At 42.4% G+C, this 22,669-nt stretch overlaps 1 protein-coding gene across 1 annotated transcript in view; it reads right to left on the bottom strand.

Moving 5' to 3' along the window:
• The window catches only part of LOC112107703 (collagen alpha-1(XXIV) chain), a 235,372-nt gene that overhangs the window by 22,450 nt on the left and 190,253 nt on the right, over positions 1-22,669 (bottom strand). Inside the window, exons 44-53 of the mRNA XM_024201528.3 lie at positions 22,309-22,362; positions 22,124-22,177; positions 18,743-18,796; positions 16,638-16,745; positions 9,994-10,101; positions 8,055-8,162; positions 7,910-7,963; positions 6,400-6,462; positions 5,170-5,223; positions 2,918-2,953 (exon numbers count right to left, since the gene is read on the bottom strand). Coding sequence (XP_024057296.2) covers positions 2,918-2,953; positions 5,170-5,223; positions 6,400-6,462; positions 7,910-7,963; positions 8,055-8,162; positions 9,994-10,101; positions 16,638-16,745; positions 18,743-18,796; positions 22,124-22,177; positions 22,309-22,362 — 693 coding nt within the window. The remainder of the gene's footprint in view (positions 1-2,917; positions 2,954-5,169; positions 5,224-6,399; positions 6,463-7,909; positions 7,964-8,054; positions 8,163-9,993; positions 10,102-16,637; positions 16,746-18,742; positions 18,797-22,123; positions 22,178-22,308; positions 22,363-22,669) is intronic.

Genomic DNA, 22,669 nt, shown 5'->3' with positions numbered 1-22,669 from the left:
AGTCTTAAATGAGCAGGGCCGCCCAGAGGATTCAGGGGGCTGGGGCAAAGCGGGGGAGCTGCAGCGCTTGTACTCACCCGGCGGCAGTCCAGGTCTTCGGCGGCATTTCGGCGGCGGGGGACCCTTCAGTCGCTCCACATTTTCGGCAGCACTGAAGGACCCACTGCCGAAATGCCGCCAAAGACCCGGACCGCCGCTGGGCCAGGGCTCGCGGGGCCTCTGCGGGGCCTGGGGCCTGGGGCAAATTGCCCCACTTGCCCCCACCCCCCAGGCAGCCCTGTAAATGAGCACTGAGGTATTTGTTCTGTCCCTCAGATAGGAATTGCCTCAAGAGCATTAAAATAAAAAAGGACCATTTCAGAAAATGAACAGCAACACATTCTGAGCTAGCTAAGCACAAAGCCCACATTCCTTCAGCAATGTTCCAAAATGCTTTAAAATATCTATTACTGTAGTTTTAGGTCAGAATTGGGGTCCCATTGTGCTAGGTCACTGCAAACACACAAGTAGACACCAAAAGAACTTATGATCTAATTTAAGACAAGACTAAACAAGCAAGTGTGACAAACAATAGGAGGGAAAAGGAGAGGGAAGATGAGAGTAAAAGGAATAAGATTACATAGGTTAGTTATTGGAAAACACTGGCATTCCAAATCATTATAACAATTTATATATATTATACTATAAACACACACATACATACACCTGTTGCAACAATGGACAACGGCCCTCTACATGGTTATTATTAGTAGGCAATTTCTTGTATGTTCAATGCAATGCAGTGCATCTTAGTTAGATATTTTGGACAGTTATAACATTAAGAGCTAAAATAAAATAATAATAATAAGATGATGATGATGATGAAGAAAAAGGAGGAGACGAATAAGAGGAAAGTGACTTAATCATGTATATACCACTTCAATAGTGCCTGCTGCTACTATAGCAGTCCATATATGTTCAGTTGCTGGCCGTCATGCTCTCAACCTCTGCTTTTGCATATACTCACACAGCCTGTGAATTCCTGTATCTCTATGTAAGATTACATAGAGGGATATGATTCACAAATAGTGCTGTGGTACAGGGATTAGAGAGTATCAGCTACTAGAACGGGGTGGGCAAACTTTTTGGCCTGAGGGTCACATCTGGGTATGGAAATTGTATGGCAGGCCATGAATGTTCACGAAATTGGGGGTTGGGGTACGGGGGGCGGGGTGAGGGCTCTGGCTGGGGGTGCGGCCAGAAATGAGGAGTTCAGGTGCAGGAGGGGCTCCGGGCTGGGGCAGGGGGTTGGGGTGCAGGAGGGGTTGAGGGCTCCGGCTGGAGGTGCAGAGTCTGCAGGGGGGCCAGAGGTGAAGGGTTTGGGGTGCAGGAGGGGGCTCTGGGCAGAGCAGAGGGGTTCAGAGTATGGGATGGGGCTCTGGGCTTAGGCAGGGGGTTGAGGTGTGGCAGGAGGTATGGGCTCTGGACTGGAGGTGCGGGTTCCAGGGAGGGGCCAGAAATGAGGGGTTCAGGGCGGGTGCAGGACGGGGCTCCGGGCTGAGGCTGAGAGTAGGGTGAGGGGAGGGGGTTCCAGGCTGGGGCTGAGGGGTTCCGAGTGCGGGAGGGGACTCGGGCAGAGGGTTGGGTTCGGGGGGGGGGTGAGGGTTCGGCTGGGGATATTGGCTCTGGGCTGGGGATGAGAGGTTTGGGGTGCAGGATGGTGCTCCAGGCTAGAACTGAGGGGTTCGAAGGGCGGGAGGGAGATCAGGGCTGGGGCAGAGGGTTGGGGTGTGGGAGGAGGTCAGAGGTGCAGGCTCCGGGCAGTGCTTACCTCAAGCAGCTCCCAGAAGCAGCGGCATGCCCCGCCCCAGCTCCTACATGAAGGTGTGGCCAGGTGGCTCTGCGCATTGCCCTGTCCGCACACGCTGCTCCTGCAGCTCCCATTGGCCGCGGTTCCTGGCCAATGGGAGCTGCAGAGCTGGCAGTTGGGGCAGGGGCAGCGTGCGGAGCACCCTGGCTGCCCTTACGCGTAAGAGCCGGAGGGGGCACATGTTGGCGGCTTCCCAGGAGCTGCGCGGAGCTATGGCACGCGTGGAGCGGTGCAAGCCCCTGACCCCGCTCCCCGGCTGGAGTGCAGGAGCAGGGCAAGCCCCCCAACCCCGCTCCCCAGTGCGAGCTCGAGGGCTGGACGAGGCCCACGGGCCGTAGTTTTCCCACCCCTGTGCTAGAGTGACAAGAGGTCTTGTAGGTTCAATTCCTAACTGGGATACATTTTAAATAAACAATTATTTTATGACCAGAGTCAACAAGGTCTGTGTCCATGGGCAGCATACTTATGCAAGTGGGAGGAGAGTACATGAGTCAGCTGTTATACTAATGGAAAGGCATCACAGCCAGCCATTGAGCAGTTGAGAGTAGAGCTGGTCACGAATTTGCTAATAAAACATTTTTCCATCAAAAAATGCTGATTCATTGAAACTGAAACTTTTTGGGGGGAAGTGTCAGTGAATTTCCCAATTCAAACCATTGAAAAAATGGTTTGAAATCATCAGAACATCCTGTTTCAACATTTTTGAAATGAAAAGTTCAGATTTTTTGTTTTGAAATTTAAGTTAATTTATAGTAAGAAAAATGTTTTAAAAGGTAAAAATCAGAACAAAGTGTTTCAAAATTATTGAAATGAAATGTTTCAATTGGCCTGAGCCGAATGTAGTTTTGGATTATTGGTTCACAAAAAATTTAGAGATTTTGACCTTTCATCCCAATTCAGGATGTGAAAATGTTTTAAAATCTCAAAATTTTCCCCAGCACAGGAATACAGTTTCCTGCCCAACTCTAGTTGGGAGTACTGTGGGAACAGGAGGGAGTGCTGCTGTCACAGTACTCTCATGACAAGACACAGCCAAAAAATAAATATACAAACGATGTTTAGACTTACAATTTCACCCCTGGAGCCTTTTTCACCCCTGGATCCCTGAAAGAAATAGAGATTGTTAATCCAATGCACTTTGTAATATTTTAGGACCTAAAACCTGCAAAAACATATACACGTGAGTTACTTACTCACATCAGCAGTCCTTTTAATATTAATTGCCTGATGTGTACAAATGTTGCAGGACTGGGGCCATAGTTTGTACTATAGATACATAGCTTATAGAGTAGACAAGGAGTTACATGAACATGACCTTCGATTTCTATATTTTGTTTTTTATCCTTTCAGTTTGTAATTCCATTTTTTGCTCTTTCTGAAAATGGTTAATATTATTTTTCTTTTAGTCAGTTTTGCCCTGTTTAGCTGTTTGTTTAGCTAAATCTTGCAGCATGCTTAAACCATCATCATGGGGGTTCCGTGCTTAAGCCATCATAATGCTGTGAATTAAACTATATACTATCTGCAAGTGAGAAAATCCATTTCATTCCACACCTCATTCTATGGGTATTTCCACATCTGCTTTTACTGCTGTCATCAAAGATATACATAATCATTATTAATTCCCAACTACAGGCAGATTAGCCATCTCTTCTTTGCCTATATTATGTTCTTGGCCAGTTTTGCATTGTTAATCTAAAATGTTAATCTAGTAATTAATCTAATGTGCATAGAATTTTGGATCTTGATGTTTGAAAATGAGTCAGAGCTAAACCTTTTTATTTATTACAACGACAGGTTGTCTGGCTTTGTATGAAGCACATTAACAATCTTCATACAAGTACACAATTGTGGAGAAAAATTTTAGAGTAAGAGTTGTCATCTTTCCTTTTGTTGGGGGAAAAAAAATGAATGCAAATACAGGGAAACCCCGCTATAACGTGCCCCGCGATAACGTGAATTTGGATATAACGCGATCATAAGGTGGCTCCGGCTGCCCCAAGCAAAAAAGAAAAAAGAAAAAAACGGCCAGAGTGCCGCTGAAGCGCAAAAAAAAAAAAAAAAAAGAAAAAAGAAAAAAAAGAGGCTGGAGTACCGCCAAAGAAAAAATAAACAAAAAATGGAATGTGCCTTCCCCACTGCCTCTTCCCCCCTATCCCCGCTTCTCCTTTTGGCGAGAAGAGCCATTCTCCTCCCCAGCTGCTCCTTGCTCTTCCTCTGCCCCTTGCACGTCTCCCCTGCTCTCCTCAAGTGTTTCCCTCTCTCGCTGCATGGCTGAGAGCCCCCGCTGCTGGAGCTGCACCCTTTCAGTTACTGTTATGGGCAGTTCGCAAACGCAAGTCCTTTTCTGCCCAAGAGAAATTGACCAGCTTGAAACTGACCACCTTGAAATGGTAAACCTCGCTATACCGCGACCCCACATTTATCGTGATCGAATTTTTTGGACCCCAATCATCACGTTATAGTGGGGTTTCACTGTATTGTACTTTGCTGGTGTGGCCTTTTTCCCAACAAGGGGCAAGAATGCTCTAATCCTATTTCCCTTCTCTTTCTTCACTCCAGTTACGTACATGTTACAAATACTAAATTTTAACTACTGTATATTAACATTATTTTGCTGCTGTGTATTCCAACTTTATAGAGATATCAGGTGAGATCCTCACTCCTGCCCCTTTGTGTCACAAGAGGGTGTAAAGGGGCCCTAAAAGCCTCATATCTGGCCAGGAGAGGATTCTCCATCACAGAAACTACTGAGAGAGCCATAAGGCTGCCTCCCAAGGACCCCTTTGCGAGCCCTGGCATATAGTGTGTGCTGGAGATGGCGCTAGGGGCAGGAAGAATTGGATGGGGGTAGGGCCGCAGCAGCACAGAGATTCTAGGCAGCGCTGTGGGCCAGAGGGCAACCAAAGCAGGCTGCCTTAATTTACACAGGCCTCCAGGCTGTCTGTATTATGATAGGTCCTCTCCAGGATTGGGAGAATACAAAGATGGTTTGAAGCCACTATGACATCTCCTCCCTGTGGGTTACAGAATCTGTGCTGAGCCAATTAGAGGAGCAGCATGGACTCTCACCCTATGTGTACTGCATTGTCAAGAAGAGAACTGGTTCACTCCAATGACACTTGCCATCTTTTAGTTTGCTCTACTTATATTAGAGTCACATACGAAGCTTGTGGATATGGTGTAATATGAAAATAGTCTTGCTAGCTGCTGTTTAAGTTGTAAAAATCTTCTATTAAGACATAATTAAACACATGGATGAAAGAACATCCTAACAAATAATGTGAAATGTAAAGGTAAACCTAAGGACTTAAACTTACAGGTTTGCCTGTTGGGCCTATTATGCCTTCTTGACCAATGGGGCCAGTGTATCCCTGTAAACAAACAAAGGAATTTACTAGCTAATCATGATTTCAACATGAAGAAAATCCCAGGAAAAACACACTCTCTGTTTTAAGATTGCTCAGTATTCAAATAACTGTATTTATATTTAAATAACACCATACTATGCCTCCATGCATAATTATAGGCCTAAAACTTTCAACAGCACAGTAATGAAGCAACACAGGATGCCATATATATTCAAAGTGCCATGTCAATGCTGGCTTTCTGAAGACTATCAACGGGCAATGAACTAGATAATTATTTTAATAATCAGTAATTATTTGTGTGTGCTTGGAGAGTCTATATATGGCTATGAAAGTCAGAGCACTAAAAGCAATGGTAAATGAAGTCTTTTGTTTACCCAAAAGCCAAATATTCCTTGTTTTGAGCTACCGTCAGCCACATCCTGAGGTATATTGCTACCCACAAGTAATCATATAAGACAACTAATAAACACTGCTAACAGAGGTATTTTCCTGTTTCATTCTGGTAAATGATAAAGCTCCTTTTGGGCAAATAGCTCAGAACCATTGTCTGTCCTGTACACCGATGATCAGGAAGAGAAAACAGCTATAAAAATAAGTCTCTCAAGCTGGTTATCTCAGACGCCAACTAATCAAACTCTCTCAGAAGTGATGTCAGGGCACATATCACAAGAGCTAAGACCTTGTCATTGGCAGTGAAGAATAGAGCATTTTACAATGTGATGTGGAGAGCTGCAACCTGGCCACCACCCCAGATTGCTCAAGATGGAAGAATATTCCCTCCCTCAAATACCGCTATTGATAAATTCCAGCAGTGCCTCCAGATTTCTGGATGAGTAACAGGAGAGAAAATTACAATGTGAAAAGCTGTCACAGGTCAGACACAAATCAGCTAATTCAGTTTAGTTACTCTTCAGTTAAAAGGAATAATTCCTAAATGTGACATTTGAATTAACTATTCCCAGGGGCCAAATTTGCCCTTCAGAGGCAGAGTTTGGCCCTTTTTAGCTGCTCAGAGGTGGGCATTTGACTAAATGTTCTGGTTTGCTATGAAGAAAAAGGGAGTTATTTGGCTCATTCAATCTGATTACAGAGCTCTACTGAAAAGGCTATAGAAAATGAAGGTGCACCAACTAAACAGTGTTGTGAAAATTATTTTGTAGAATTACAAATAATACTTACAATTTGGCCTACAGGTCCTTTAGGACCCAGAATTCCAACTAAACCAATGTCCCCATCAGGACCCTAAAAATAAAAATAAAAAGCTTAAACCAACTGAACATCTGACAGACTAAAATCTAGCCATTATCTCAGCCAAAACTACTGTATGTAAGCAATTATTTTTCTCAGAAAGAACAGCATGGAAAGTGGAAGCATGATACTTGCTAAGAGCAATCAAAGTGAAAACATGAAACAAACTGACTCCGGGCTTGTCTACACTTAGAGTGTTGCAGTGGTGGCAGCAGCACCGTTGTAGCACTTAGTGAAGATGCTACCTATGCCGATGGGAGAGCTTCTCCCGTTGGCATAGGTACTCCACCTCCCTGAGAGGTGGTAGCTATGGCAATGGGAGAAGTCCTCCCGCCGACATAGTGCTGTCTGCACTGGGGGTTAGGTTGGTCTAACTATGTCACTCGGGCGTGGATTTTCTGTAGTTATAATGTAGTTATATTGACAGAAGGTGGTAGTGTAGACCAGGGCTCAGAATATTACTGTGCTGGGTTAGGCTAAAACTCATGGAAGCTGGGGGATGTAACTGGTGCCTTTTATTTAAGATAGCTGTAAGAAACAGTTACATTCCTTTTTGAAATAGTAGAGGCCTCCACCCAAAACACAGGTATCGGACATCACTCAAAACAAATTCAAAGAAATTTGACACTATGTAGGATTGGGGTTTGGGTGGGTATTGTAACAGAGGTGTGTGCATGAGAGAAAGAGAAGCAGGAGAAACACCACCGAAATAGACACAGAGGGTATGTCTACACTGCAATTAAAAGTCTGCAGCTGGCCTGTGCCAACTAAATCAGGCTGGTGGGGCTCAGGCTAAGGGGATGTTTAATTGTGTTGTAGATGTGAGGCTCAGGCTGCAGCCTGGGCTCTAGGGTCCCAGAGCTTATTCTGTCACCTGAACATCTATACCGGGATTAAACAGCCTCTTAGTCAGTTGGCACAGGCCAGTCACGGGTGTCTAATTGCAGTGTAGACACCAAGAGAAAGTGCAAAAAGCCAGACACAGCCTGGACAAGCACCAAGAGCGTAGCCCCGAGAAAAGCCCCGAGAGAGAAAGACAGCTTTTGGGCTGAGTGCTGGCTGAAAGGGGCTTGGAGCTGTGAGCAAAGAAACTCTCTCCCATAGTTTGATTCCGCCTGTATTCAGGGAAAGAGGACTTTGTACATTCTTTATAAATAAACAGTATTTCCTCACAGATACCTGACTCCATCATCAGCTTCTCCTCCTAACAGAAACAACCCACAGGGCTCTGAACTTTGGCTAACCACTCAGGTCAAAAAGGGGTAATCCTACTTTTTGATCTCTGCTTTAGATCTGTGATACATAGCTTGATGTCTGCAACAGTCCAATAGTTCTGGATACATTTAAAACCAATTATTGCTAAAACCAATTAAAAATTGCCCCATCTTTCTTTGCAAATGGCTTAAACTCTAATAATAATAAAAAAAAGATGCACACGTACTTTTGGACCTGGGAATCCTTGAAACCCCATCAAACCTTGATCTCCAAGTTCTCCCTGTAATATTAGCAGGCATGTTGGTTATTATTCCATGTTGCTGACTGAATTGTTAGAATATTGTTTTGTGTCATCCGTGGTAGATACGTACAGTTTTCCCTTTCAATCCAGGATCTCCTGGTGGGCCTTGATCACCTTGTACCCCAGGAAGGCCTCTTTTACCTTGTTTTCCTGGATGACCCTGAAGCCCTTGCTCACCCTATGGAGAGACCGATAATGCATCTTTCCTTATCATTGCAATAGAACAGCTATAAGATTAACTCCTCAATGAATGTGTGTCAGAAAAGAATTATGTAGCTAAACAGCTTTTATATAGCAACAAACTTTTCCACTATCTATTTCAAACAGTTGTACAGTATTTCACTACTTTTCCTTCAGGAATATTTTCCAGTAATTATTCCTTTCACTAAAATACAAACATTGCTTGATTGTTGCTTGACTTGGGGACACAAAACATCACCCCGACAACTTTGCCACTCTCCTCTCCCATTGTCTGTTCCTTGAATGTCAGCTCTTCAGGGCAGGAACAGGCTATGTCTACACTACGCACGTTTTAGCGACACAGCTTTACCACTATAGCTGTGCCGCTAAAAGGCGCGCAGTGTAGCCGCTGTTTGTTGGCAGGAGCAGGGTCGGCTCCAGCTTTTTTGCCGCCCCAAGTGGCGAAGAAAAAAACCCCAAAAAACTCAATTGAGCTGCTGCCGAAGTGCCACCGAAGAGGAAGAGAGGGAGTGAAGGACCCGCCGCTGAATTGCCACCGAAGACTCGGACGTGCCACCCCAAGAACGGACGGAGTGCCGCCCCTTTCTATTGGCAGCCCCAGGCACCTGCTTCCGTCGCTGGTGCCTGGAGCCAGCCCTGGGCAGGAGAGAGTTCTTCCATCAACTAAAAACTTCCACTCCCAACGAGCGGCGGTAGCTTTGTAGGCAAGAGAACTCTCCTGCTGACAAAGCGCTATTCACACCGGCACTTTTTGTCAGCAAAGCTTTTATCGTTTGGGGGAGGTGTGTTTTTTCACATCTATGAATGACATTCAGGTTCCAGTGTAGACAAAGCCACAGTCTGATACTGTCCTAGGACAAAAGAGACCCAACCCTGATTGGGGCCTTTGGGCACTATCATAATACACATAATTAGTAGTGACTAGAATAGTTAGTTCCAAAGTATAGTCATGGAAAGATAACAGAGAAATCAGAAAATTTCTTCATACTTTCTAAATAAAACTTTTTGTTTTTAAAAACGGTTTACCAGTAAAATCATGTGGAGAAAAATGGACTTTCTGGAAATCATCAGTTTAAATCAAGCATTCCACTCCAAATCCTGAAAATGACTTCTGCTGTTTCCACTCTCTGCTTCCTACGCCTACAGCACTGGCTTCAGTTTACTTCTAGTCAGTTTCACATTAGTAGATGGATCAAAACATGCTACTGTGGTATCTGGAATTGCCTGGAAAATGGAGCTCTCTCCAATTGTTTTCTCCTTTTGGGATATTGGGGTCAAGAAGAAAGAATCTGGTCCTGTGAGATACTGAGCACCCTGGTTTTCCATTGAAGCTCAGAGATACCTGCGACCTTCCCAGATTGGGCCCTACACTTGAAAGTATTGCAATCAAATGTTAATGGATTGCTTCACAGGACAAATCATGCAGGACATACTCCAGTAAAACTCCCATGTCAGTCAGGGGAAGTTTGCCTCAGTAAGACTAAAGGGTTTGGCTCTAAAGCTTGTATTAGTAAGGGGCCAGATAGATGAATTTTGATTGGTTCTTGGTGTTGGAAGTAAAATGCTGATGGTTGGGAACTGATGCTCCAAAGCCAGATTAATTTGCTTTGTTTTTATAAAATGTGAGAAACAAGAAAAATTATGCAGTCTGCAGTCTTACATTTCAAATGTGCGTTTGATATTAACATTAGTGTTATTAAAAGGCGTTTTGTTGTCCCATGATCTGTCAGCTAGGAGATGAAGATGAAGATTAAGGAACGTCAACAATACTGGATGTGACAAGCATAACAAAATATCAGTCACAGTACCTTCAGTCCTGGTTCTCCACTGATACCTGCCACGCCCGGCAATCCCTTTGCTCCCCGAGTTCCAGGATACCCTGCCAGCCCTGCTATTCCTGGGCTTCCTTTATTACCCTTAACAAGGCAAGAACAACTGATTACAATCAGAACAGCCATTGGCAGCATTTCCATTGCACACTAAAACAGGCACACACTTTAATGTTCAGCCAATGCTGTTTATATATTTGTGTATATATTTATACCACATCTCTGTATATGCGCACACACAGCTAGACAATAGTATACAGCTGTAAAACATATTGCGATTACTCTATAAATAAACTTGTTCTTAGTAACTAAAACAACATTTTGTGCTGGGGTGCCATTTCAGACTTGGAGGAGGGGCAACGTTAACTGTGATTCCAGGGGCTACTTAGGCACCTGAAAACTCTAGGTTTTTTTGCAGATACTAATTCATAAATTTGCTGACAGGAGCACTGTATCTAATTCCTATATAAAGAACAAAAATTAAATAAATATTAGACCCACTTAGCTCTAATACTAAGATGTAGACGTGTTATTCCTTGACTTTAGCAAAGCTTTTGATATGGTCTTCCACAGTAGTCTTGCCAGCAAGTTAAAGAAGTATGGGCTGGATGAATGGACTATAAGATGGATAGAAAGCTGGCTAGATCATCAGGCTCAATGGTTAGGGATCAATGGCTCCATGTCTAGTTGGCAGCCGGTATCAAGCGGAGTGTCCCAGGGGTTTTGGGGCCGGTTTTGTTCAATATCTTCATTAATGATCTGGAGGATGGCATGGACTGCACCCTCAGCAAGTTTGCAGATGACAGTAAACTGGGAGGCGTGGTAGATACGCTGGAGGGTAGGGATAGGATACAAAGGGACCTAGACAAATTAGAGGATTGGGCCAAAAGAAATCTGATGAGATTCAACAAGGACAAGTGCAGAGTCCTGCACTTGGGACAGAAGAATCCCATGCACTGCTACAGACTAGGGACCGAGTGGCTAGGCAGCAGTTCTGCAGAAAAGGACCTAGGGATTACAATGGACGAGAAGCTGGATATGAATCAGCCGTGTGCCCTTGTTGCCAAGAAGGCTAATGGCATTTTGGGATGTATAAGTAGGAGTACTACCAGCAGATCGAGGGACATGATCATTCCCCTCTATTTGGCATTGGTGAGGCCTCATCTGGAGTACTGTGTCCAGTTTTGGGCCCCACACTACAAAAAGGTTGTGGAAAAATTGGAAAGAGTCCAGCGGAGGGCAACAAAAATGATTAGGGGGCTGGAGCACATGACTTATGAGGAGAGGCTGAGGGAACTGGGATTATTTAGTCTGCAGAAGAGAAGAATGAGGGGGAATTTGATAGCTGTTTTCAACTACTTGAAAGGGGGTTCCAAAGAGGATGGATCTAGACTATTCTCAGTGACAGCAGATGACAGAACAAGGAGCAATGGTCTCAAGTTGCAGTGGGGGAGGTTTAGGTTGGATATTAGGAAAAACTTTTTCACTAGGAGGGTGGTGAAGCACTGGAATGGGTTACCTAGGAAAGTGGTGGAATCTCCTTCCTTAGAGGTTTTCAAGGTCAGGTTTGACAAAGCCCTGGCTGGGATGATTTATTTGGGATTAGTCCTGCTTTGAGCAGGGGGCTGGACTAGATGATCTCCTGAGGTCCCTTCCAACCCTGAGATTCTATGATTCTATGTTCTGACATCTTGTATCAAGTCACTTAAGGGACAGTGGTTAGGTTTAAAATTTTTAATGTATATTCTCACCTTGTTACTAACTCTTGAATACAACAATTGAAAGAATTGTAGAAAAATCTAATTACTTTCTATCACTTTTTTGCTGTTCATAAACTTGAAATAGATCAATTAACTTTTGGAAACATCCTACTAGGGCAGGGCCCCATGAGTTTATACTGCACCTGCCTGGGGCTTAAGGGGTGTTAACCGACTACAAATAGACTAAAAACAGACTTTAAATAGGAGTTAATCTAACACTTTCAAGTCACTTTCACAGTATTGCCAACACCAAGTGTTCAAAAATCATGAATCAGGCTCACCAAAAATCATGAGATTGGCTTTAAAATAATGAGATTATGTAAAAATAATAGATTTGGTGTTCTTTTTATTTGCCTTCTGCTTTTTGAACCTTTAGGGTGCACTGGGGTCATGCTTTAAAGCTTTCTCCACAGCCACGAGGGCTAGAAACTTCATTTTTCTTTAAGAATGAAGGCTGAAATAATCACATATCCACTTGACTCCAAGAGCTGGGGCTTTAAGGAAAACAATCATCAAAGTTCTTTTCAACTTTCCCTTACGGTACTTGTTGACTATCGGTCTCGTGCCAGTATTTAGCCTTAGATGGAGTTTACCACCAGCTTTGAGACTCATGACAAAATCATGAGAGTTGGCAAATTGCAAAGGCTAGTTACTTTCCAGAAGGCTCTTAAACACAACACTACAGTGACTGAGTTGCAATTTTCACAGGAGAGTATTTAAAACCAAACACCAAGAAAATTCCAAATTTAAAGGTGAGAAGAAAAAAAAAAAGAGATTTCCGAGGTATATAAGGGCCACTGCAGGCAGGAAAGGAAAATAAACAGGCACAGGACCTCTGGGCAGCTCTTCCTCTTGAAAGAAAGTTGGAGGGTCAAATCTTCTAGTCCTTAATCAAGTAAAATTTTGATTGCCTTATATAAGTGCCTCCACTCACAGATATTAACATGTGCTCAATAACTATACACTTCATACTTAAATATCTGAGCCATCTTATTCAGGGCTACACATGTTATACACATTGGCTCAGGAACTACATTTTCTGGCATATTTTGAACAGTGCTGAGCACACAGATGGTGCCCAGTGAATAATACAAATCATGACAATAATCGTTGACTTTATGGACTCTGTGGATGCAATTTCTGTTCTTTGTTCTGGAATTGGCCTGAATACAGCTCAATACATCTGCCTAAGAATTTGAGGCGTAAACACATTTGATACTCAAATGACACTTTCTCATTCCTTCCTTTTCTCGAACTCAGAAAAAAAAAATGACAAAACAAAATGGTTTTCAGTTAAAATCTAAAATTGCACAGCAGCCAGTGCTATACAGCCCAGCCTGGGGCAGAACCTGACACCTATTGTGGATTAAGTGATCTCCTCTCATTCTCTCTTCATCCTTCCTGACCTCTGTGCTGCTTTACATGTTGTGAATCATGCTTCCCAATCGCTTGGGACTGTTTGCTGGAGTCTTAGAGAACTGGCCTTCTTAGTTTTCCTCCCATCTATCAGAGTCCTCTTTTTTCTTGCAGCGTGCAGCAGAGAGATAGGCTGGTCCAGTGGATAGGGAGCTAGCCCTGAGTAAAGTGACCGTATTTTCCCAAAGAGAAAATGGGACACCCCATGGGGCCGGCCGCAGGCCTCTCACCTCCAGACAGGGCCGGTCCAAGTCCTCCCTGCCTCCCTGGGCCAGCCCAAGATACTCTTCCCACCACTCCATGCAGGGCCAGCCCAAGCCCCCGCTGCTGCTCGCTCGGGGACAGCCTAGCCCAAGCCGCTGTCCTGAGCCCTCCCTCCTGCATGGGGCTGGCATTGCCACTCGACCTCCTGCATGTTCCTCCGTGCCACGCTAGGGATTGCACCCCACTTTTGTGGCAAAATTGTGCATTTGTCCAGTTTGCGCTTGCCAACTGGTGATCAGCTGGCAAGAGCAAATGGGACAAATGCCCAGCTGGGACAGGGCTTAAACAAGGGACTGTCATTGCCAAAACAGGACAAATGGTCACCCTAGTCCTGAGAGACCTGGCTTCTACTTCCTGTATGACCTCAGGCCACTCACAGTGCCTTAGGTACAGCGTTTGAAAGGTTTTTAGGCACCCAAAGATGCAGCTAGGCATCTAGTGGGGTTTACAAAGCACCTAAGCTTCTAGGTGCTTTTGAAAATCCCACTAGGTCCCTAAATACCTTTGAAAATCTGGCCTTTATTCTCTCTGTGCCTCAATGCCCCATCTGTACAATAGGGATACCAGCACTGCTCTACCTCACAGAGGGGCTGTGAGGAGAAATAGGTTAGACATTGTGAGGCGCTCAGATACTGTGGTGATGGGGCCACATAAGTACCACAGGTAGAGTGGGAACTTCTCTATACCACTTCTAGCCCTTCCCTGGGTATGGCCCCTTCTTTTGACCTATACCCTTCAAATCTCCCTCTTTTCAGAATGTAAACTTGGCTCAGAGGGCTTGGCTGTATTTCTTCTGAGTCTCCTGCGTTCTCTCTTTAACACTCTCCCCCCACCCCCACCAGGGATTCCTGTTTTACAGGTTCATCTAACCACTTCCAGATCCTTAATTTAATTACCAGCCCTTTCTTATCTTAATCACCCTGCCTCTGTCTGTAAACAAAATACTGTCTCCCTGCCCCAGGGGCACAAACTGGGAGCAGCACATCTCCTCTGCAGAACTCACATTTCACACTAATGCTGTGCTGTAGTTAAGAGCTCCGGCTGGGAGCACACCACCCGTACAAAACTTGGGGTAGGGGGCAGGAGTCTTCTCCTCCCCCCACAAATGACACCCCTGATTTTGTGATTAGATCTCCTCTCTCAATGTTTGCTCTGAGAATCATCTCCACAGGCCTGGATAAAGGCACTGAGAACTGTGAAGTGAATCAACATGAAATCAGTGGGGCTCCCTGCTGGCACTGATGTCCCTATGTGTGTGGTCATTTGCAGGACTGCAGACTGAGTCTGGACATTGATGACCAGCAGAATGATCTTCCACATAACTGTATATTTCAAAACCACTCTACTGACATCCCAGTGGCTTCTTTCACTTCTCCTATTCAAGGGTAGTGTGGATCATACAAAGTTGTTTATATTAGTGATGGAACCATCTATCTGAAACTAACCCCATACCTCAAGTTTTGGGGACACCAATAAAATGGGATCTGGATCTGACCCATAGCTGTTTTTGCTTGATTACAGTTTAAAATGTGTAGGGTCACGGCCCTAATCAGTGTTAGTAACAGAACATGACTGCTTCTTGGGCTCATCCTTGGATGACACATGTATGATCTTTCCATAGATATGTTGTTTTCTTTTTAATTAGGTCTGAGAATTCAAGAGATCACAAGCTTATAATAAGGAGCTCCTCTTGATGAAAACAAGATGTCAGACTCATTGATTGCAGATGTACTGAAATGACTGTTCAGCCTTGAAACACTTATTCGTGTAGGAGGTTCTCCACATAATAAAAAGACAGTGCTTTTTCTCATAGCGTCTTCCAGAGACATTCAAATTCAACATGCTTATTTATAAATGCCAAACATACTAATAATATTAGCATTATTGTGTACAAAAAGGATGAATATAAAAATAAATTTACCACATCAAGAAACATCAGAACATTTGCTACTAAAATATATTGGTACCCCAGACTGTACAGAAGAGCAACAATTTTTAAATGAAAAAAACATGCTGCTGAGTGTATGGAGTTAAGCCAAAAGAACATGCCTATGCCATGTTTTAAAAAATGAATGGAAAGATGCCCTCCTCATCCATAGTTAGTGTTTATTATGATGTCACTTAGAAGCAAACACAGAATATCTTTTTCATATGTCGTTCCATTCATCATTTCTATTAATAGAGCAGGTTTCCTAATGTGGCTCCCACAGCCTTTCAATATGTTACTCTGGTTCCCAGTCTGATGAACTGCTGTGCTTTCATAACAAATGTTCTGCTCTCTCTATTTTATGTGGCTAACTTGTGTTTAAAATATCTCTTAAGTAGATACACGTCAATGTTATTGTTAACATTCAGTATTCAGTAGTACTGGAAGAATGTTGAATTATTACTGAACAGGCTAAAAAGAATAAGAAAAAGCTATCCATTATGGTGTTCCCTCTAAATTCAACTGCAAAGAACTACAGTCACTTGAAATAAACCCTGTAACTCCACAGTTAATATGATATGAAGCCTTTAACAGCTAGAGTAATATGCATCTGCCCCCTTATGAACAAGTTATTTCATTTGTTTTTGTGTTTTTTTCCACCAAAATGCAAATACACCAGTATTTAAGCAGTTCTTCGTCAACTTTGAACTTGACTAAATAGTTACACTAAATTTAATCTAATTTATCTTCATAACAAATTATGGGTCAATCCAGCCAATACTTACTACCAGGCACAGTGTTTACTACTGTAAGTAGCCTCATTGATTTCAATGGGGCCTAATTTTCCATGGGGGAGAATTAGCAACGGGGTTTCCAACCTTCCTTTTGGCGAAATGGTGGCATACAAAAGATGTTCAGCGGGGCGGAAGGCTGCCTGCTGTCTTCTCTATAGGAAAGTAGGATTGGCATTGCCAGTACCACCCACACACACACCCACACCCACACACTCTCTCTCTCTCTCTCTCTCCTTTCAGACTTCCCCAGCAACTCTGGGCTACCTAGGATGCCTCAATCTCTAGTGCAGTTATTAAGGAACTCCCAATACTTTTCTAGCTGCTGTGGGAGAGAATATGGGATGACTATGCCATAACAACAGTGCTGTAACAATGCTGTAAAAAGAACTTTTCCTTAACCCTGCAGCCTCCCTCTGTTTATATGTAAAGCATGTAGAGCAGAGGCAGGTATATGTTACTCACAGGAAAGCCAGCATTCCCAGGTAACCCAGGCTTTCCAGGATTCCCAGGAATGCCCTCTGGTCCAGGATATCCAGAAGCACCTTTCTGCCCTTGTGGGCCTGGTTTTCCCTTGAAACAAATTCAAATAGAATATGAATCTACTCAATCTATTCATATTCATGAGCAGTGTCTAAAGTCATAGAAAAAAGATTTCAAAACAATATTTCCTAGGCCCTACTATAATAATAGTCTCAGTAACCTAGATCAACATTTTCAAAAGTGGCCTCTGAGTTTGGATGGCCAATCTGAGATTCCTTGGGTCTGATTTTCAGAGGTGCTGAGGACCTGCAGATCCCAGTGACTTCAGCTGGAGTTGTGACTGTTTGCACATCAGGTGCAAGGTATCTCAGGTGGGACATCCAACAATCAAGGCTTCAGAAGTCAGAGGTGATTTCTGAAAGTATTTGGAGCTATTATATAATTGAGAAATTACATAATTCAAACATGTCTGTATCAAAAACACATGAGAACCTCTCATTAAACAGCACTTACCTTACTAGCCCTTGGTTAAGCTTTCACTGAATGCTATCATGTCATCTTCATCAAAGCTTCCGTGAATTTCTTTCAACAAGATGATTTACCTTTAAACTGCAATATACTAGTGGAAGAGGCTTAGAACTCATGTAACTACACCTCTACCCTGATATAACATGACCCAATATAACACAAATTCGGATATAACGTGGTAAAGCAGTGCTCCGGAGGGGTGGGGTCAAAAGCCAGGGGATCAAAGCAAGTTCAATATAACGCAGTTTCACCTATAACGCGGTAAGATTTTTTGGCTCCCGAGGACAGCGTTATATCGGGGTAGAGGTGTATCTCCAAGTGAATGCACGCACCAGAAATACAAAATATCCTCTCCAACTAGATCACTATGCCTCATCCAAAAATGTGTTTTAAACAGTGATATAAATATGTAAAACATTTGTCATGTAAAACTTGGCTTCAATTTTTAGTGGTACAAGAAACTTGCACCTTGTAATGAGCCTGAGATAAGCTTTGAAATTCCCCAGAAGCCTCCTCTCATCGCTCCTCTCTTCCCTGCTTCTCCTTCCTTTTTCCTGCCTTTCCCCGTGTTCTCTTTGTTCTGCACTACTGATACTACATATGCATCTGTTCAGTACTTCCGAGGGCATATCTAAACTTCTAGAATTGCCACATCACTTAATTTATCCAATAAAATGCTGTCCATCCACTCTGTACAGGATGTGCAGTTTGTTGACAGGCTTCTATTAGGCAGCTGTACTTCTCATTTACCAGAAATGATAGTATGTGAAGCTAGTAAAAGTTATTTACAGCATGTGCTGGTGTGTGTTATTTATTAGTGGACCCAGAAATAGCCTTGTTGTAATGTACACTAGGTAATGTTTATGGAACATTCACTGGTTTCCTCTTCTACTCACCCCTTGTGGAGTGGGGGAAAGATTAGTTCCTCTAAAAAGGAGTAACTGCTTTTTAATGAAAGTGTATTTAATATCTGGGGTCTGATGGAGTGTCAAAGGTGGGGAAAGGTCAGAAGCTCAGTCAGCCATATTTGTCATGGGCACATGGATGGAGAGTTCTGAAGGCAGTATACATTCGAAGGAGAATTTATGGGAGCCAATGAGTGAGAGTGTGTGTGTGTGGGTGGGGGGAACAAATGCAGCTAACTTCAGGGTGGTCCCTGTTAATGTGATAAGAACTGTATGATCTGTGTAAACTCTACAGACAAAGAATGTAGTTATAACTTTGCAAATGGGAAGCAGCCCCAGGATATAATTCACTAATTGTACCTCATTCCAATGTGCTGATTAACTGAGAGAGTTCGTTTTCAGTATCATTTAATACCATTTTGTGTTTAATCAAAGATTATTGGCCTGATTCTCATTTACCTTAAGGACAATTACATTTAGATCCACTTTGAGTCCCATTTAGATTGGCAAAGCAGTATAAAGTGGTCTTACGGTAAATGAGAATCAGGCCTTATACTACCACAAGCAATGAATAATTTTGATTTTTATATGCATCAGCATTTGCAGTTATCTGTTTTATAAACCGAACATAGATGGTAGAATCTTGTTACTTACAGGAATTCCAGGTTTCCCAGCTTGACCAGTCATTCCTCTTTTTCCAGTGGGACCCTAGATAATTCAAACATTTGTGAATTGGTCATACCAAAGACATAAAAGAAGATTCTAATGAGAATCTTTTCATTACCTGGCTTTGGATCAGGCCCTAAAAGCATGTCATTTTCAACAATCAAAACAAAGATTTCATAGTGTGGTTGCTACCAGTTTTCCCCTTCTTTAATATACTGTACAATTTCAGATAATTTCAACAGTACCAGAGCTAATCAGGATATTCCAGATATTTAGGTAACTTTGCACCATCAGACAATATCACTGTAACAAAGTACATTTTTCTATTGCACTTTCATCTCTTTTTGAAAAGCAAAGCATACAAAATAAGAAATATGGGCACACTGTATATGCTGACGCCTGTATTAGAAAACAGGACTCTTGCCATAGTGAATATTCCCTTTTATCTGGACTCTAAACACAATACGAATGATGAAATAAACAGTTAATTAAAAAACCGACTTTTTGGATTGCACAACCAATGTGGAGACATCTGTGGATTTCGCTAACTTACTGATATGGAGAAGGCAACATTTTCAAAAGCATCTAAGTCCCATTGACTTTCAATGGGTCTGAAGCACTTTTGAGAAGATCCCAAAGCACATAGAAAACTTTAAAAAGCCATTATAAACCACAGTGTATACAGGGATCATTCATCCACTTCAGAGATACAGCCACCTCTGAGTAGACGGCAGTAATACACAACAACACTACAGCATAGATTGAGTAGAAAAGACCTTTTAAAGTTTTCTGGTCTAAATTATTTTTAACACAATTTCTAGAAATAAAGGCTAGTGAATAACCATACTATGTTAAAACTATATTCCACCTAATAAAGTTTAAACAAACTAAAGATAAAGGTAAATACAAAACCCACCATCCAACTAATGTAAATACCAGAAAGTTAACAAAATACTGTTCCATTGTTTAATTTAATAACTTTTCTTAATAAAACTATGGCACAAAAACTCCACCAATTAAAACTGAAATCTATACATTTAAAGCACCCTGTTTCGCTTTCATTAACATTTCAGAGTTCATATAAAATAAAAATAGTTAATTTATGTTCTGTGTGACTAGCCTTGTAAGACTTATTTAGAGCAACACTATTCATACCACAGAAGCTAAGGTTGTGTCAATGTTTCTATTATTAACTTGCTTTTTTATAAGACTTTAGGCTGTAAAGTTTTGTTCCAGGCTGAATATTGGATCCAAATTGGCATATGGAGATTTCTTGCTGGAGAGTATTTTCTGACTAATATAATGGAAGTTTTCCCCAGGGAGAGGGTTGAGGGATGACTGTTTTTGTCCTACAGTGTGCATATGTTCTCAAAGTCAATACATCAGAATGCATAGGCGAGGTTTCATGTTGGTACTGGTATATGAGGATTTCAGGTGTTCATTTTGCATTACTGCCCATTTCCAATGTGTCTCAGATTATCATCTATACACAGAAAATGGTTTATTTGCAGCAGGATTGTGGGGTGAGGGTGGGAGTTCTGGGACAAATCACTAATATCCATCCCATTTAGGTTGCAATGGGAATACAGATTACAAATAATCTTTATTCTAATCCTTCTAAAAATATTAGAAGCCAATAAAAGTCACCCAATGGCAGAGAGTGAAATACTTTAGGCAACTTACAGCACACCATGAGAACAAAGTATTACTGGTGAAGGAAAATATTTATATTTGATCTTTTCAAGACTTGCTCTGTCATTAGTGTGCTGTTGTTTTGTAGCATACTCCATACTTCCAGGCCTCAGTTGAAAGCCCAGCCATTCTGAATGTACATACTATACAGTCTGATTGGGCTTTCCTTACAGATTATTTCATCAGATGGATCAGTGCTATGTAATTCTGGGTGTTTGGACAGGGCTAGTTTGTCAAGTGGGTTTCCATTTAAGGACATAAAAGGACATTCAAATATTTTGAGAAGAAGCAAATTTGTAAAGGCTTTTCACCACTTCAGGGTAAAAATACTTATCTATCAGGTAGTACTTATTTGCTATCTTAGGTTATTGTGAATTTCTGGTAAGTTTCCATTTCATGCTATTTTTCTCCTTAAGGGATGAAATAGAAACAGGATCATTTTAGTCTCAACACCAATATAAATGTATGATGCCTCAATACCACTGTGCCACTGTCAATCATTTTCAGGAGAACTATCATATCTTTTTTCCATAAGCCTAACAGCTGGAAAAAGTAGGCCAAATATTTCAAAATTGTATTTGATTCTGATATCTGATTCTTAATACAGCGGAGGGATAGCTCAGTGGTTTGAGCATTAGCCTGTTAAACCCAGGGTTGTGAGTTCAATCCTTGATGGGGCCATTTAGGAAACTGGGGTAAAAATCTGTCTGGGGCTTGGTCCTTCTTTGAGCAGGGGGTTGGACTAGATAACCTCCTGAGGTCCTTTCCAACCCTGATATTCTATGATACAGCACATAGGAGCCAGATTGGGGCAGGCCCTTGTGTGGGCACGGGAGAGAGGAAACATGAAAGGAACTTGCTCATTTGTGACCTGAGTACAGGTGGTCGGCCTCAATTGTAGACCTTAGGCTACCTTGAGAGCAATGGCTGACATTTCCTCTAACCCTAACCCCAGCCTACTTTCCCTCAGCCAGTGGAATGCACGGTAAGGGATGTAGAAGTGGGCATACTCCTCCGGCACACCCTGGGAGCTTCAGAAGACATTGTGCTCTGGAGTGGTGAAACTCTTCACTGCCTACAACTCAGAGTGGTGCCTTAAAGGAAGTGTTGAAACTTAGGTAAATACACATTAACAGTTCCTAAAATATTTGGAAATATAAATATGTTGTAATAAAATATGGCAAAAGGAGACATACATCAGGTAATTAGGGCCAAAAATCAACCAACTCCAAAATCAGTTGGCATCTTGAATCTGGCCTAATTTGAAATCTAAATATCTTTTCTAGAGAAAAGTCTAGTGAGCACAGGGAATTCTATGGAGAAATACAAATGAAGCATACCTAATTTGATGGGGACCCTGTTCAAGTCACACCAGTGGACAACTATCCTATTCATCGCTGTATGGTTTTAGGTAGCAATCAGGTCCATTGTGTTTGTGAGGACTTAATAAGGCGTAGAGTGTCAATAAGTGGCAGGAAGTCATGTTAAAATAGAATATGAAGACAAATACTGCAGTCATCTTTCAGCACAACAGCTGTAAATCATGTTTTGTTCTTAAAGGGACCCTTATGATTTAAAAACTTCACTTTGTCTTCTAAGGACAATAATGGTTGTTACAATTGCAAACACAAAAGAATTACAATAAAGTGGAGTTTTCTTTTTTTTTTTTCCACCTACTTCTGATCCTCTCTCTCCCTTTGGTCCTTGTTCCCCCAATTCACCTGGTTCACCCTTTAGAAAGAACAAAAAAAAACAAAAAAACAAGCAAACACAATTGGCCATGAAGGTAGGAGAGAAATAAATTATTTCCAATAACAAACACAGAAGCACAATACATACAGCTAACTGCCTGGAACACTTACTGGAGGCCCTTGTTGTCCAATTGCTCCTCTTAGACCTGGAAGCCCTGTGTGACCCTAGAAACAGAAAACATAAATATCACTGCAGAGATAACTCTGATGAGCTGATCATTTTCTTCTAAAGCCCAATCCTGGGAGGAGCTGCGGATATGTTTACATTGCAAAATAACCCACGATGGCAAGTCTCAGAGCCTGGGTCAAATGATTTGGGCTCACACGACGAGGCTAAAAATAGCACTGTAGATGTTCCTGCTAAGGCTGGAGCCCAGGCTCTGAAACCTGACAAGGGGCATGGGTCTCAGCTGGGACCCACTAGCCCAAGTCAGATGACCCAGCTTCTGAGACTGGCTGCCATGGGTGATTT

This window comes from Terrapene carolina, unplaced genomic scaffold (assembly GCF_002925995.2).
Source record: "Terrapene carolina triunguis isolate 2854851 unplaced genomic scaffold, T_m_triunguis-2.0 Scaffold211, whole genome shotgun sequence".
NCBI classification, from domain to species: domain Eukaryota; kingdom Metazoa; phylum Chordata; order Testudines; family Emydidae; genus Terrapene; species Terrapene triunguis.
This window is presented reverse-complemented; position numbering and strand designations above follow the sequence as displayed.